This window comes from Sciurus vulgaris (assembly GCF_902686455.1).
Source record: "Sciurus vulgaris genome assembly, chromosome: 10".
Lineage (NCBI taxonomy): Eukaryota > Metazoa > Chordata > Mammalia > Rodentia > Sciuridae > Sciurus > Sciurus vulgaris.
In genome coordinates, this window is record NC_136470.1 from 104,054,197 (window position 1) to 104,068,686 (window position 14,490).

At 35.1% G+C, this 14,490-nt stretch overlaps 1 protein-coding gene across 1 annotated transcript in view; it reads right to left on the reverse strand.

Annotated features, from left to right (window-relative positions):
• The window catches only part of LOC306637667 (EGF-like and EMI domain-containing protein 1), a gene marked incomplete at its 3' end in the record, with an annotated part of 604,663 nt that overhangs the window by 156,261 nt on the left and 433,912 nt on the right, over positions 1–14,490 (reverse strand). The window contains exon 6 of the mRNA XM_079100439.1: positions 4,426–4,548. Within this exon, the coding sequence (XP_078956565.1) occupies positions 4,426–4,548 (123 nt within the window). The remainder of the gene's footprint in view (positions 1–4,425; positions 4,549–14,490) is intronic.

Sequence of the window (14,490 nt, forward strand, 5' to 3'; positions counted from 1 at the left end):
GTGCCTTTCATTTGATTGGAAGCACAATTGCACATTAAAAAAAAAAAAAAAATATATATATATATATACATATATATATATATGTATATAGTCATTAAAGCAACACAAATGACATGATATTTCTTAAAGAAAAAAAAAAAAAAAGAATATCTTCAGTTGGAATATCCAGAGAAAGCTTAACAGGACAGATGACATTTAACATGGAGCATGGCAAGTAGAATTTTGATAGAGACCTGGGGGTGAGATTTATTGTAGTTTAAGAGTAAAGGAAGGTATTGAAGTAGAGAAATGACTGACTTAGAGAAAGGAGAGCAGTCAGGGTATTTTGGAACCTATTTTCAAAATGTAGAAGAGAAATATTAAGTATGCAATTATAGGTTGATGACAAAGTTACTTTCTGTTATAGATAGCTACTGTGAAAATATATTGTTTTAAACTTTAGCTTCATTTACTAAAACAGAATGTGAGAATTTATTCTAGCAGTGTCTTTATTATGTTCCTAATCTATCTTTAAAAATAATTATCAGATCTTATTTGAAGTCATTGGATAAGGAGTGATATTAGCCAGATTTTCTTGAAACTGTTTTGCTTTCTCAGAGTGAAAGTTCCTTGATCTCTCTGGTTTAGAGTCTCCTTATCTCTAAGAGAGGAGTTGGGGCTGGATTATTCCTTGAATTCCTTCTAGATATGCTTCTATGATATGGAAAGCAGTATTTTTTCAAAAGCACCACTGAATATATTTTTCAATAAAACATTTCTTAGCCAGTCATTTTTATTAAAGTGGGATGTAAGTTTCTCACAGTTTTTTGTTTTTTTTTTTTTTTTTAATTAAACTAGATCATGGAATTCTCATACTGTTTTTATGCTTGGTTGTTTTAAAGTCTTAGTTCTTTAAACTTTTTTTTTTTTCAAATTTAATTATAGTTTTATAAGAGAGTTATTATGCACAATCCAATAGCTTTAGTTAGTAGATGATGTGTAATGATTTAGTGATTTTGGAAATTCTATAAAATTACAACACTTCAGAGAGGAAGTAATTTTAAGACAACTTTATCCGTTTCTACATTTTATACACAAGAAAACCAGGATGTAGTGAGATGGAGTGACTTGCTGGAGTTCACTTGCCAACTTGAATTCCATTGTACCACTATCCCTAATCTACATGGATGAGATTTAATCAGCAAATTAATATGAACATAAACATCTCTAAAGATTGCTAAAATCTAGTTTTTGTTTGGTTGTTGTTTTTTGCAGTACTGGGTATTGACCTCAGAGCCTCACACAGGCTAGGCAAGTACTCTACCACTGAGCTAGATCCTCAGCCCTTTTTATTTTAACTTAAGACAGGGTCTGGCTAAATTGCCTAGGCCGGCCTCAAACTTGTAGTGCCCCTTCCTCAGCCTCCTGAATAGCTGGGATTATAGGCATGCACAACTACTCCCAGCTTCGTTTTCCCTTCTTTAAAGTTGTTGGTGTCCAATCTTGGTGATATTTGTGTTATTGCAGAACAAGGTAGCACTGAAAATCTGGCAAGGTTTGCACTCTTCTGCTTCCCCATGCAGTGCCTGTGCTGTGCCACCAACCAAGGGCAGTGGTTTTCACTTGCTGTGGCTGCTCCTTACCCGAGGGACATCTCCCCAAACTGGCTTTCCTGATGCTGCCTTTCAGGACCATGACAGTGGGCCAGATGCCATGCTACTCAAGGACAGGAACCCAGGCCCCTGACCTGGAATCTCATTGACAAGAAGCCGTAGGTAGAAGCAGTCATGAACAACTTGGCCTCAGCCCATATGGCAGTATCATAAATCAGTATCCTAATATAAGTGTCATGAAAATCTCCCTATTACCCATCTTGTTTTAAAGTGCCTTCAGAAAGAAAAAAGGATATATGGGATATTTGGGGGTACCACAGACTTCTTTAAGAATCTGAGAGAAATTATAAGCCCTTCCCTCCAGGAAAATGGCATACATTCCAAAATTCACAAAGTCATTGGCTCAAACTGAGGCCACAAGGCCAAAAATCATCAATTTTCATAGCTCCATCTTCTTTTTTGTGTCTCTACCACCAGTCATAACGAATTTCTAACATAACCTCCCATTAAACATCAACCACAGTTCTCAGTCTTCGGTCAATTAAATATCCTAAAGGAAAAGTGAGACAATTCTGTTTTCCTGTATTTAAAAACAAATTGACTCTTCCTATAATCTAAGTCAAAACAGACCAATGTGACACTTAGTTCTGTACAGTAAGGCCTTTTTTAAAAAAATAAATGAACAGTTGTCCTCAAGGTCACATTATCCAACTTTAAATACAAAGTGCTTAAATTCTTCTTGAATTCCTTTTAACAAGATTGAGGTAATTATAAACTGTGTCAAATGAATCTCTTGAGAGGACTTTTGAAATAAACACTTCCATGTGCACATGTGACAATAGCATCAAAATTTCCATGAAGGTCAGGAGCTGGGCTTTCAGCCCAGTACTTTCTGTAGAATGGAATCCAAGGGGTTAAAGTCTTTGAAATAATTACAGTCATGAATTTCCTATTTCTCATTAGCTTAATTCACTCATCATATATATACTTGAATCGATTTAATTTGCATACTGTGTTGAAATTCTGCATAAAGAAATCAGTTTATAGAGTTGCAAATAAGCTATTATCATAGTGTCCATGTACATGTACAATAAGAATTGCCTTTTAAGAAATGGGAAAAGATAAACCATAATATCCTTATCCAACTCAACTTTTGACCTGATGTCATTAAAACAAAAATTGGAAAATTCAAGGGCAGTGATGGTAGGAATAAAGAGAGCTTAATGATTTTACTCAGAAATAGCTAATAACTTCCAGGGTTTAGAAAACTAATTATTCTTGTAAACACAATTTAGTTGGTAACTAGAGTGTTTATTTTGCCTTATCACAAAGACCAGATATCATTGATTCATATAAATCACTACTTTGCAAAATATTTTTATATCAGATACAAAAGTTTACCAGCTCAGTCTTTCCTGATAAATAACTCCTCTGCAAGTATCAATAATCCTGCTGCTACTAAATATTTTGTGACTCAGAGAATTGATAGAGATAGCTTAAGGATGCTACCAGTGGAAGACTTTACAAGGTTGAGATAGGGGCTGAGAAAGGGAATCTCATTGCTGAGACCATTAATCCTGCCTAAAGAAGAGGATATTTCGATTAAATAAATATGCATGTGCCCCTGTTCCACAGCTTGTGCTTACAGTAGATACAAACATTATAATATTGAGCTCCCCAGATATTAGTACAATTACTTGACTTTGACTTTGGAAAAGTTTTTTTTTTTTTTTTGCTAACATGTTTCATAACCTGTTTTCTCATGCCAAAATTAGATTTATGACCAAGATATCTTCAACTGTTTACCTTGGTCTTCTCTTACTTCATATAATACATGATAAGATATAGAAAGGGAGAAAATGTTATGAAACTAGGAGAAACTGACTGACTTCTATTACAAGTTTCATGTAGAATAAATTATAAGACACCTATAATCTTGGGTGGGTGGACTAGTTAACACATTCTATCTAAATAAAGCCAACAATTAAATGTGCTACACAACATGCTACTTTTTAAAATGATGGTTAATTTTAAAGGGGACCCGGAGTTAAAAACTTCATCTATTGTTACATCATCTTAGGATCGTGACTCAAATAAAAAATACATTTATGCACATTATTTCAGTGAAAACAACAAGGAATGTTTATACTTGTAAGGCTATCACTATTATTAAAGTTTATTCCATTTCATCTGTTTATAAAAGTAATATGCACTCATTTTAAGAAATTTATAAAATTTAGAAACATATAAAGAAGATAAAATAATAATCCCATCACACAGAAGCTATATTTAAGAACACCGTGATACAAATAAATATAATGTAGATTCAATGTGTGCAGTTTAAATTGTGCTTGAGCAACTCTATGCTCTTTGACATATAATGTGTTAGAATATTTCTGAGGACTGAATTTTAATCATGACTCTGGTTCTGAATCCAGTTCTAAGCCTGGTTTTAAATAAGAACCTTAGAGCTAATAATTACAACAGCTCAGCACCCTCACTTCATTGTGGCTCTGTGCTGTACATAAGCAATAACTAACAAATTATACTTCTCTGAATACAACAGAAATTATATGCTATGGAAATACTCCCACATTTGGAGATTCAAGCTTTGCTTTTGAATGTTAATTTCTATATTTCTTTCCACATATTTCTTTTCTTTCAGTCTTTTAATAGCGATTTTTCTTTTGATTCTACAAGACAGCATTGTGCCTTGAGAACTATCAGCTTCTATGGATATTTCCACAATAGGAAAACCTTTTCTTCCTGTCCCCACATGGGCAGGTCGATTTTCATTGAAAATGGCTTCAAGCTGGTTCTAATGTTTACTCACTTATGCAGGTGCGTGCATCAGCGTGGAGTCTGTATCCCGTATCACATTCACAGTGGAAGGTGCCCAGAGTGTTAATACAGCTCTGCTGGCAGCCTCCATTCACCACCGCACATTCATCGACATCTAGAGGAGGAAGACAGATGGCCAGGATTACAATGTCATTCCAATGTCAGCTTCGGAGAAGTGGCACAATATTTCTGTGATACACAGTGTGTGTTGTATTGTACACAGGCAACATCTCTGTGGCCACGAATCTTTGCCTGTTTGATCCACTTTGCTCTACTATGTAAACAAGAAAATGTAGGTAAAAACTTTATGGAGCTTTTTAAAGCCCAGAAACAATGAACCTAGGAATTGTCTCAGAGTTTTCTATTCCTCACACACTAGATAATTAGATAGCTCCAAGATATATATAGATATATCCTTGTGGAAGGAAAACTGGAGGGAAGAATTACAGTGAGCTACTCCATCCGGAGCAGCACAAACTAGTAGATAAACACCTATTATTGGTCTGACACTGTTGAATAAAACCAGTAATAGAGTTAAGACCTTGAATCTCCTTCTCATATGCTGCAGTAGACATCAGGGCAAAGACAGATAAATTCAAATAAAACCATGGTTTGGTATTCTTAAAAACATATCAATACATTTGCTCCACCAATTCGGCTTCTTTCTTCTCATTCAAGCTACCATTTTCTGAATTACCATGTGTTACTTTATTTTTAGAAAAAAAAATAGGTAGAGGTCCAGACTCATGAGCACCTATGTTTTATGACACAATATTCATTTTTCATTAGAAAAAATCAATTCATCTCCCTGAACCCATAGTTGTTTGTGCCCTATTTAATCAGTACATATATCATAAAAAGAAAATATCCACAAGGCTAGGGAGGGATTTTCAGGTAATCAGAGGAAGAAGAACTTCTAAATTTTCTTGTCTTAGAATTTAAAAAAAATAAAAATCTATGTCATTTGGTGAGTTCCAAAATAATAATCATCTTCTTACACAGGGTGGAGATGTAGCCTGGAGAAGTACAAGTCTCATGCAGAGAATGTCCTCAGTTTTCCTGCTTTTCACCCCAGACTTTGCAGCAAAGAATGTTGGGTGTGAATATTCTTCACCAAAATATAAATCATCCTACTAGACAATTAGCAGGATGAAATACATCAAGTGACCTTAATTCCACAAGGCAAGATCCTTATTCAAGAAGACATCAACACAGAATGAATAATATTGCAATGACTCACAGCACCTGTTCATGCTAAATCTCATGATATGTAACAAATGTTTATATAATAGAGTTGCAAGGATTTGAGTGAAGGGAAACAAAAGAACTTTCTTTTACCTAGCATTGCTTTTCTTCCTTTTGTTTTGTTTTATAAAAGGGAAGAAAGTATTATGAGGAACAAGTCCTACACTTTAAAACCACGAGATCACTATATTTTGCACAATTTAGTATTTTCCTTCAAAAATAAGTTAGTCTGGAGTAATTCCTGATATTTTAAAGGAATTTTATTTTACAGATAAGAATTACTGACTTTTCAAAGGACTAGAATTTTTATTACGTTTTGAGTCTATGATAACCAAACCTCTAGGTCTTTTTTCATATAAACTAATATTAAACCAGAACTCTCCATTTGTTGCCTATACTTTATGCAGGACTTTAATATTTATGCAGGCTAAATTTTTATCTTTCTGTCTTTAGGGCATTATTCTGCAGAGTTGAGATATAATTTTGAATCTTAACTCCATCAACCTCTGACTTAGATATCCTTCCCAAGTCTTTTATTTTGGACATATAAATAAAACTCTTAATTCCCAAGAGTATTTCATTTCACATGATAAATGACTTTGCCACCATTGAGAATTATTATAGCACACTATTTATATGTGCTTGAGAACACTGAAAAATATTTTAAAGCATGTTCACAGATATAAATAATTGCTTCTGAGAAAAGGAGTCTGAGATGGGTGGAAGGTAGGGTGTACTGGAGTTGAAGGACAAAAAAGGTTTCTGTCACATGTATTGTGTTTTAATTTTTTTCAAGAAAAAGTTATCTGTGTGTTACTTTCATAACAAAAAATGATGTTGAAGAAATTGACTCACCCACAAAGTTTTAATAGCTTTTCATCAAGACACAAAGTTAGTGAAAATAAGAAAATCACTGAATCCATCTCAAAGACAAGAGGGGGCAGAGATTTTGAGAATGAAAATTTTTTCAGTATTTTTTTTTTTGTTTCCACATTATTAATCAACACCAGAATTAGAATTAAATACTATACTCTGTTAGAAACAAACACATGCTCACACAGATACACATGCAAAGCCCATCCAAACTTCTCTGTACTGAGTCAGATGGTCTTGGGAAAAATAGTTTGACTGCTGAATCTTATTAACCTGTTACCTTACCTCCCTGAGACTCAATTTCTGCATCTGTCAGTGGTAACAGTGATCACATGTACTATGCTAAGATTCCTTTTCTTCTCTATTCACATTTAAGATTTTGATATAGATTGCTAATTCTTGATTGCATATAAAAATTAAACCACCAGTAATTTTACTTCACTAACTGTTAGAGCTTAAAAGTGTAAGACCATAAAAGGAGAGATGTGAACTATATAGGAATTCAGGGCAAGGATATTCATTTTTCTTGGGGTGAGAAGGGAATGCTCAAGGGGAAAAATGAGAATTGAGTCCTTGGAGAAGTGGGTTGACAATCCATAGATGCAGCGGTTAGAATGTGCACAGTGTCTAAAATTCATCATTTAGATCTGTCAGGCTGGAGAATAGGGTTGGTAAAAGGAAATAGTTGAGAAACAAACATAAAACCTCTTTTAATTAATTGGGATAGTAAAGCATTCCTCTTCTTGATTAACAATACAATACACTTCTGGGCAGTTTGAGCCATAATAGGCTGTGTTCACACAGTAGCAAAGCAAACTTATTAAAAGTTAAAAAAAATCAATCATTTATAGAGTAGTACCAAATGCTAAGTAATTGGTTTGGTTTGACTTTCTTTTTCTTTCTTTTCCTTTTTTTTTTTTTTTTTTTTTTTTGTTTCAGAATATACTGAATTAGCTGATTATTTGGACATTGTGTAATCGATAGTTCTCAAACCTGGTAGCACATTAGAATAACTTGGTGAGCGTTTAAAAAATACAGAGGTTGTTCAATCCTCAGTACCATAAAGAAAAAAAAAGGGGTTCCATCCTTAAAGGGTCTGATTTAATTGGTTTGGGTATAGGCCTGGGAATCAAAACATTTTAAAAGCACCCTATGTGATTCTAATGTGTAGCCAGAGCCAAAATCACATTGTGTAGACAGTACTTTAATTATCAGGGTATTTTGTTATGAATGCAGAAGCTGATTCTGTAGATCTGGGGTAGTGGATAATAACCTGCATTTCCCATCCAATTCAAGGTGATTCTGATGCTACTTGTCTGTGGACCATATTACATGTTGCAAGAGTAAAGATAGTCTTCCATTTAGGCATAACTGTCACATGAATATGATGTTTGGCTCAACTTCTTAGTTGCTTGACTGACTCAGACCATTTAAGTCCAAATCAATTCTCAATTCAAATACTTAAATATATTAAAAATATACATATTAGAATAAATAAAATTATAGAATATTTTAACTATTTACCACAAATCTCCAAAATAAACTATCAACATTTTCCACAATATTCTTTCTGATAATTAATAACTTTAAGACAGTTTTGGCATTATTTGTTGTGAGAAATGATTCACTTTTATAAAACATGAAGGAAACTTTGCTTCTTTTTTGATAGAGTATCTCTGATTTAGGATAAAACCGGGTTAAATTGCTGTGATATTAGACACTTATGCTGAAGCTGTCAGAAGTGATTTTCTTTTTCATCAAGATTCTGCTCAACAGAGTTAAAAACCAGAAATGTCAATATTACATTAAAATGTTATTATCAAGTATACTTCATCTGAAGAAACAATTTCTCAAAAAATTTTCTGAGTTATATCTTCATGTTAGGTGCCTCCAGAAGGCCCTGCCCTTAGAATTGGAACTCCAGGACACTGCTGGGAATAATGACAAAGTGATTAGAATTTTTTCAGTTTTATCACTATGATATGAACCTAAGATTTCAAACTATAACAGACTATGAAAAAATCAACTGTCTGCTATTTTTCCTTTTAATATCTTTTCTGCTATATTTATCTCTCCAAATATGTCCCCAGATGGGCACAGAATCTAATAGCTTAAAGGAATCCACTTTATTATCAAGTGCATTTTGCACATGAAAGCTCCCTGAGACAATGATCCACGTTTGTTACCAAACAACAAAAATTGCTTCATATTATTTTTCTTAGATTTTTGTGACCATTTACATGAGAACCAGAGTAAGACAAATTATTCTTCCATCTGCATTTTAATATACTGTTCTCAGAGACCTGTTCATTTCAAATTTATGTTGAAAATTGCATTGTGTAAGAGTTAAGTGTAGAGGAAATATTGAATGGTGTCGCAAAAACACCACTAGGTTTCCTATATGGCCTTAGATTTACTAAGTGGCAATTACTCCAGATATCAAAACTTCTGACTTTTGCTTATAATCCTATAGTGTGTAAAGAATGAGGACCTCGAGGTCAAATATTCTTTTGTATCAAGCATTTATGGCATGGACTAGTCACTCTATAAATGACTGTGAATGAATGAATGAATGAATGAATGAATGAATGAATGAATAGCTTAAGAATCATGCACAGCACTCAATATTCCCATCTTCCTATATTCATCAATGAGATTTCCCAGAATTGGGTGCTTTGATTCTGTTTATTCTTTCTTCACTCTTGGAGCAGACACTTGATGTTCATTTCTCATTAGTCAAACGTAGCTTTAAACTACAGGGTACAATATAACTCCCAAATTGCTGATGAGCACTTTTAAGCTTTGGTTGTCTGCTTAGGATTTTTCCAGTTTTCTCCTTCTCACATTCCAAATAACCTTCAGGTTTTCCTTTGGAAACTGCATCTTTCATTTTAAATATGCCAGGCAATTTATATGGGATTGGTGAACGCAGTCCCTCTCCAAAAATCCCAGTGGACTTTACTTGGTATAATGTCATCTCCATTTATCACATGGTTGGATTGGGTTATATCTGTTTTAGCATGGCTTTCTTGCAAAGTATGAATGAATTCAGATGCGATCCAACCAACATGAAGCTCAATATATAGGTAGGGAATCCTGGGACATAAATACTCTTTTGCTCTGGAAATTGTAATGTATACATGTGAGATATTTTGCAGTAGCCACTTGGCTTCCATGAATGAGGCAACATTAAAGATAAAGTTAACAAGTGGGATGAAATGGAAGAACTCACAGATGACTGGAGTTGGATCCCTGATTGAACAACGCCTGAAGTCCTCACTACCTCTGAACTTCTTGGTCAAGTAACTCGATAACCATCTTTTGTTGTTTAAGCATCTTGATTCTTTTGCTTGTAGGCAAAATCATCCTCTACATACACGTGGTAAAGCCAAGTGTGCAAAAGGAAGTCGTTTACTCCTGCTCAAATATAACATCTGCTTTTCAAAGAGATGTTTTTAATTGGTAAAATGTTTCAAAATGTGTTTCATCAAGGGTCTAAAAAGTTATGCTTTCTATTTATTCTGTGTAGTATCTATTGGGGAAATCACATTACATCAAAATTTGAATTTGGGCATTTGGAACAAATCCTGGTTCATCTGTGTTACAAATGCTAAGGGTATATCAAACTGCCTGTACAAGGTCATGGTACATCTCATGGTGCCAGGATTGGTAAAATGCTTTCCTGAGTCATTTCCTCCTACTCTCACTGTATATGATCCTTCCATACCACTTCCCCTCAATCTTTGTCTTCAGTTTTTTTTTTTTTTTCTTTTGTTCTTTTATGGGTATTTACAATGTGTGGTAGCATGACACTCAGATTCCAGCTAGTAGGAAATGAATAAATGCTGGTAACTTTGTGGATACTATTATTTCCCTAATTTCTCCCCAGTTTTCTAACCAGAACTTCACTAAGCAATAAAGGTAGACTATCTCAGCATAAAGCACATACTTCAGAAAAGAGGAAAATGACAGTACTAAAGCAAAGCTCAAGGGACTTGTTACTTTGTGATGAGGATAGGAAAGTGTGCCCTTTCATGGAAAATGCCATTAGTTTGGTCTGTATAAAGATTAAGGTGAAAAAATATAAAGCTGGAGGAGTGCCTCCATCCTGATCATGGAGAGTCTTTTACACCCTACTAAGGAATCACAGCTTTACTTTATAGGCAATAGGCTTTAACATAGGGCAGGATAGATTAGAAGTGTGAGAAGTTGATTCATCACTTCGACAAAAATCCAGATGAAAGCTGATGAAGATCTGACTGAAGCTAGTAGTAGTAGAAGTAGAGAGATGTGGGCAGATACAAAATATGTTAAAGAGAAGAAATGGACATGAGGTAGCAATTAAGCGGAAATGATGAAGGAGAAAGATTTCAAGGCTAATTGCCTTGAGCAATTGGAAGGATGGCTATGGGATTTGCTGTAATAGCACAATTGGAGAAACATTAGATATTAGAGGAATAGTTCAGTTTGGGACTTAAATGACTTGATGGACAAGTGAGATGGAAACTTGGGGATATCTATTAGGCAACTGAGAATGTGGACTAAGATCAGGAGTAAAATATCTGTGGCATATTCAATTATCATCTATTGCCATGTGCATCATTGAAATAGAATTCCTATTGATAATTTCCTCACACATATCCAATCTAATGTCAAATTTCACTGCATCAGATTTACTTTCCAACACAAGTCAAATCTATTCACTTCTCATCTTCGCTATAACCACACTAATTTAACCTCTGGGGATGGTTCAAATAACTTAAGAACAACTCTTTCCACATCCACCACTGGGCCCTCCAGTACCTTCTCCATGCTATATCAGTGATGTATTAACAAAAATGCGATCGACCCCCTCAACCCTCACTCCTGCTGCGGTTTTATACCCTCTGATCACTTCTTATAATAGCTCTTAGGGTTAGACTGAACACCAGCGTGGTATGCAAGTTCTTGCATGGTCCAATCTCCATCTTACAATGTTTTAGCAGTGCTGATGTTCTTTAAGTTCCTTGAAAACTATCTACCTCCTTTCACTTCATCCTCACATATTTTACATAGTATCTATGTGTTCTATAGATGTTCACCCAAATACCACTTCAGAGAGGCCAGCATTTTTTTTTAATCTAGGTCAGATTTGATTTATGTTATACTTTCTTGCAAAAGCCTTTCCTTTGGATCTATGAACTTGTCTGTTGAGTTAGTTCCTTAAGTGTGAGTTAAGATACACCTCATTGTAAGTTTGAATACTAAGGAGAAGACTTGTCACTGAGAATCCCAAATTACATTAATATGTGCCAATAGAAGTATATGTTAGGAGAGAATCTGACACAGGCCCTATACCTTCTTGCTGGGTATGCTAAGAATGTATGGCTCTGACCACTCTTTACCCAAGCCATTTTTCAGGTCTGTATTTGCACGGAGAAATGAGCTAACATCTCCCTTAAGAAAAAGAGCAGCCTTGTTCCCACTAATATAAAAGAAGTAGATTCCCCAAGGTCAATGTTTCCCTGACACATGGTAACCAATTGCACACACAGGCATCCATAATAGGCCCTTTGTGGCACTGCTGTGGGATTTGGGGGAACATGGGGAATTGACACAAACAAATGAAACTCTGGCTACTGCTTTTGCCATGAATAATAAAGTCCTTTGCTTTTGACCTAGGAATCTCATGTCTTCTGTCAGCATCCATGAAACAGTAAGAACTTAACTTATTAGCATGAAAGTAGTATAAAATCACAGACCCTACATATTTCTTGACAGTATGAAGGATAAAAACCACACATAGGATCCTCTTCTACTCTGGATTAAAGTAGTCTGTTGCAGAATGAAAGAACTTGAGGATCCACAGAGGATGCCCCTGTTTTTATGATGTTCTACTGATGCTTGTTGATAGCTTGCAGATCTGAAATTATTAGTAAAGCATGATCCAGGGTAGATCTCTGTTCTGTTCGAGCCTGATTTGACAACCTATTTCTTTGTGTTCGCTCAGAAGGGAGGAAGGAAGAGATGTCATATTGCCATTCCTTCATGTGACTTAAGGAACAGCAAGGAAACAAATACCCAAACCAGGAAACCAGTAACTTTACTATTAGCTCTCTGAAATCTGTTTTACTTACTACTTTATTTCTAGTATCTATTTTAGTGCTTGACTCATAGTAGTTGCTCCATAAATATTTGTCAAAAAATGAAAAAAGGGATTGATAACCAAATTGACAGAAGAAGAAAGTCAAATTAAAAGCAAATGAGATTAAGAAGGAGGAGTGAGAAAAGGTAGAATAGGCGGTTGGCCCTCAAGGAGGGGGATCTTCATAAAAGAGAATGAACAACTGTTTTAATATTGCTAAAATTATTTTATTACTGCTAAAATAAAATAGGGATGGCAGATAATCTGGTAAATTTGATAAGATTTTCCTGCTGCCATACAGAATGTGGGTAGCAAGTTAAACACTTGGGGATCTCTAATTCTTTAGTTTTTTTCCCAAGCCCAGAGTGACCTATTCTTTCTTCCTTATTGAAAATGATGCAGCCAAGGTCATGTTTTCATGGATCTGTTATGTTTCTGCCTTACCTATAACATGACTCAATATTATCCATGATTACCACAGTGTGACGAGGCTCTATTATATTGTAATACAATATTGTCATCACACTCTGTGTGTGGGAACAGAAAACATTGAAAAAACAGCATGTGCATAGACGTACTAGAAGCATCAATTTGACATATACTTAAATGACACAAAATTGTTTTGAACTTCATGATTAAGCAAAAGAAAGTGGGTGGGCCCATGAAACTTACATGAACAAAAATCTATATAGCTGTTTGGCCAAACCAATTGCCTCTACTTTCAGGTTTACACCAAAATATACTGATTCTCCTCCAGTTTTCCAAGAAAATCCAAATACTCTGGGGGCGAGGGGCGTTAAGGACTAAAGATGACATTTCCCGGGATAAATGAGTTAACATTTTCAGAAATAGAAACCTTGAAACAAACTCATAGGTCACTCACTCCCTAGGAAAATGAATGGCATGTTCTTCTGAGATTTTAATTGTTGGACAGTGACTGTTTCCCTCTGTTTATAACATGACTTTAGCTTTCGGATGATGATTAGAAAGCATTTCCCAAGGGAAGAGGGTATAGACATATATCTTTACAGGAAGAAGAGGAACCATAGGAGATACGAAAACCAATATGGGTCTGGAAATTGAAGGCAAATAATGAATAATGTCTGCCTGGTTGACTACTTGCTGATTAAGATAACTGGATTGATCTAGATATTATTCAAAGACCCTTTAGAAGGCCTTGAGTAACTAACTCAAGTAGGGTCAAGTTAGGGAAAGATATCTGAAGCTTTGGATTTTAAGAGGTTATTGCTTGGAAGGTTCAACTTCTCCTAGGTGTAGGACAGAGTGCACAGAGAGAGAATTCTGTTCGATAATAGAAAAATATAAGGAAAGCTCCCAGGCCCAAACCTCTTTCTCACTGACTGAGTCAACAGGAAAACTCTTCTAGGAAAGTGAATATATGACTAGAATTCTTCTTTCAGTGGCTTGTTTTGATTAGGTTTTATTTCCGTGTGTCTGAGATGCAAGGAAGAGGAAGATATCTAAGAGAAATGAGGGAGGGAAAGACAGACCAGCTGGAACAGCCTGGAGGTCTGTCACAGCTCATGGTCACTGGCATCTGGGGAAGCAGGACAAGAGTCCACAGGCTGGCAATTAAGATTCAGAAAAGGAGGTCAGGAATCAACTTCTCTGTTCAGTATCCTCCAATGGGCCCTTTTTAAGTGACCATACTCCATATACCCATCAAAATAGTCAAGTTAGTTCCTTTAATAATATCCCCAACCTTATAGTTTGTACTATAGTATAAACTTATAGTACTTGTGATACTTTCATTTGTATAGAACTTTTGTACTCTTCTGTTTTTTCTTTCTTGTG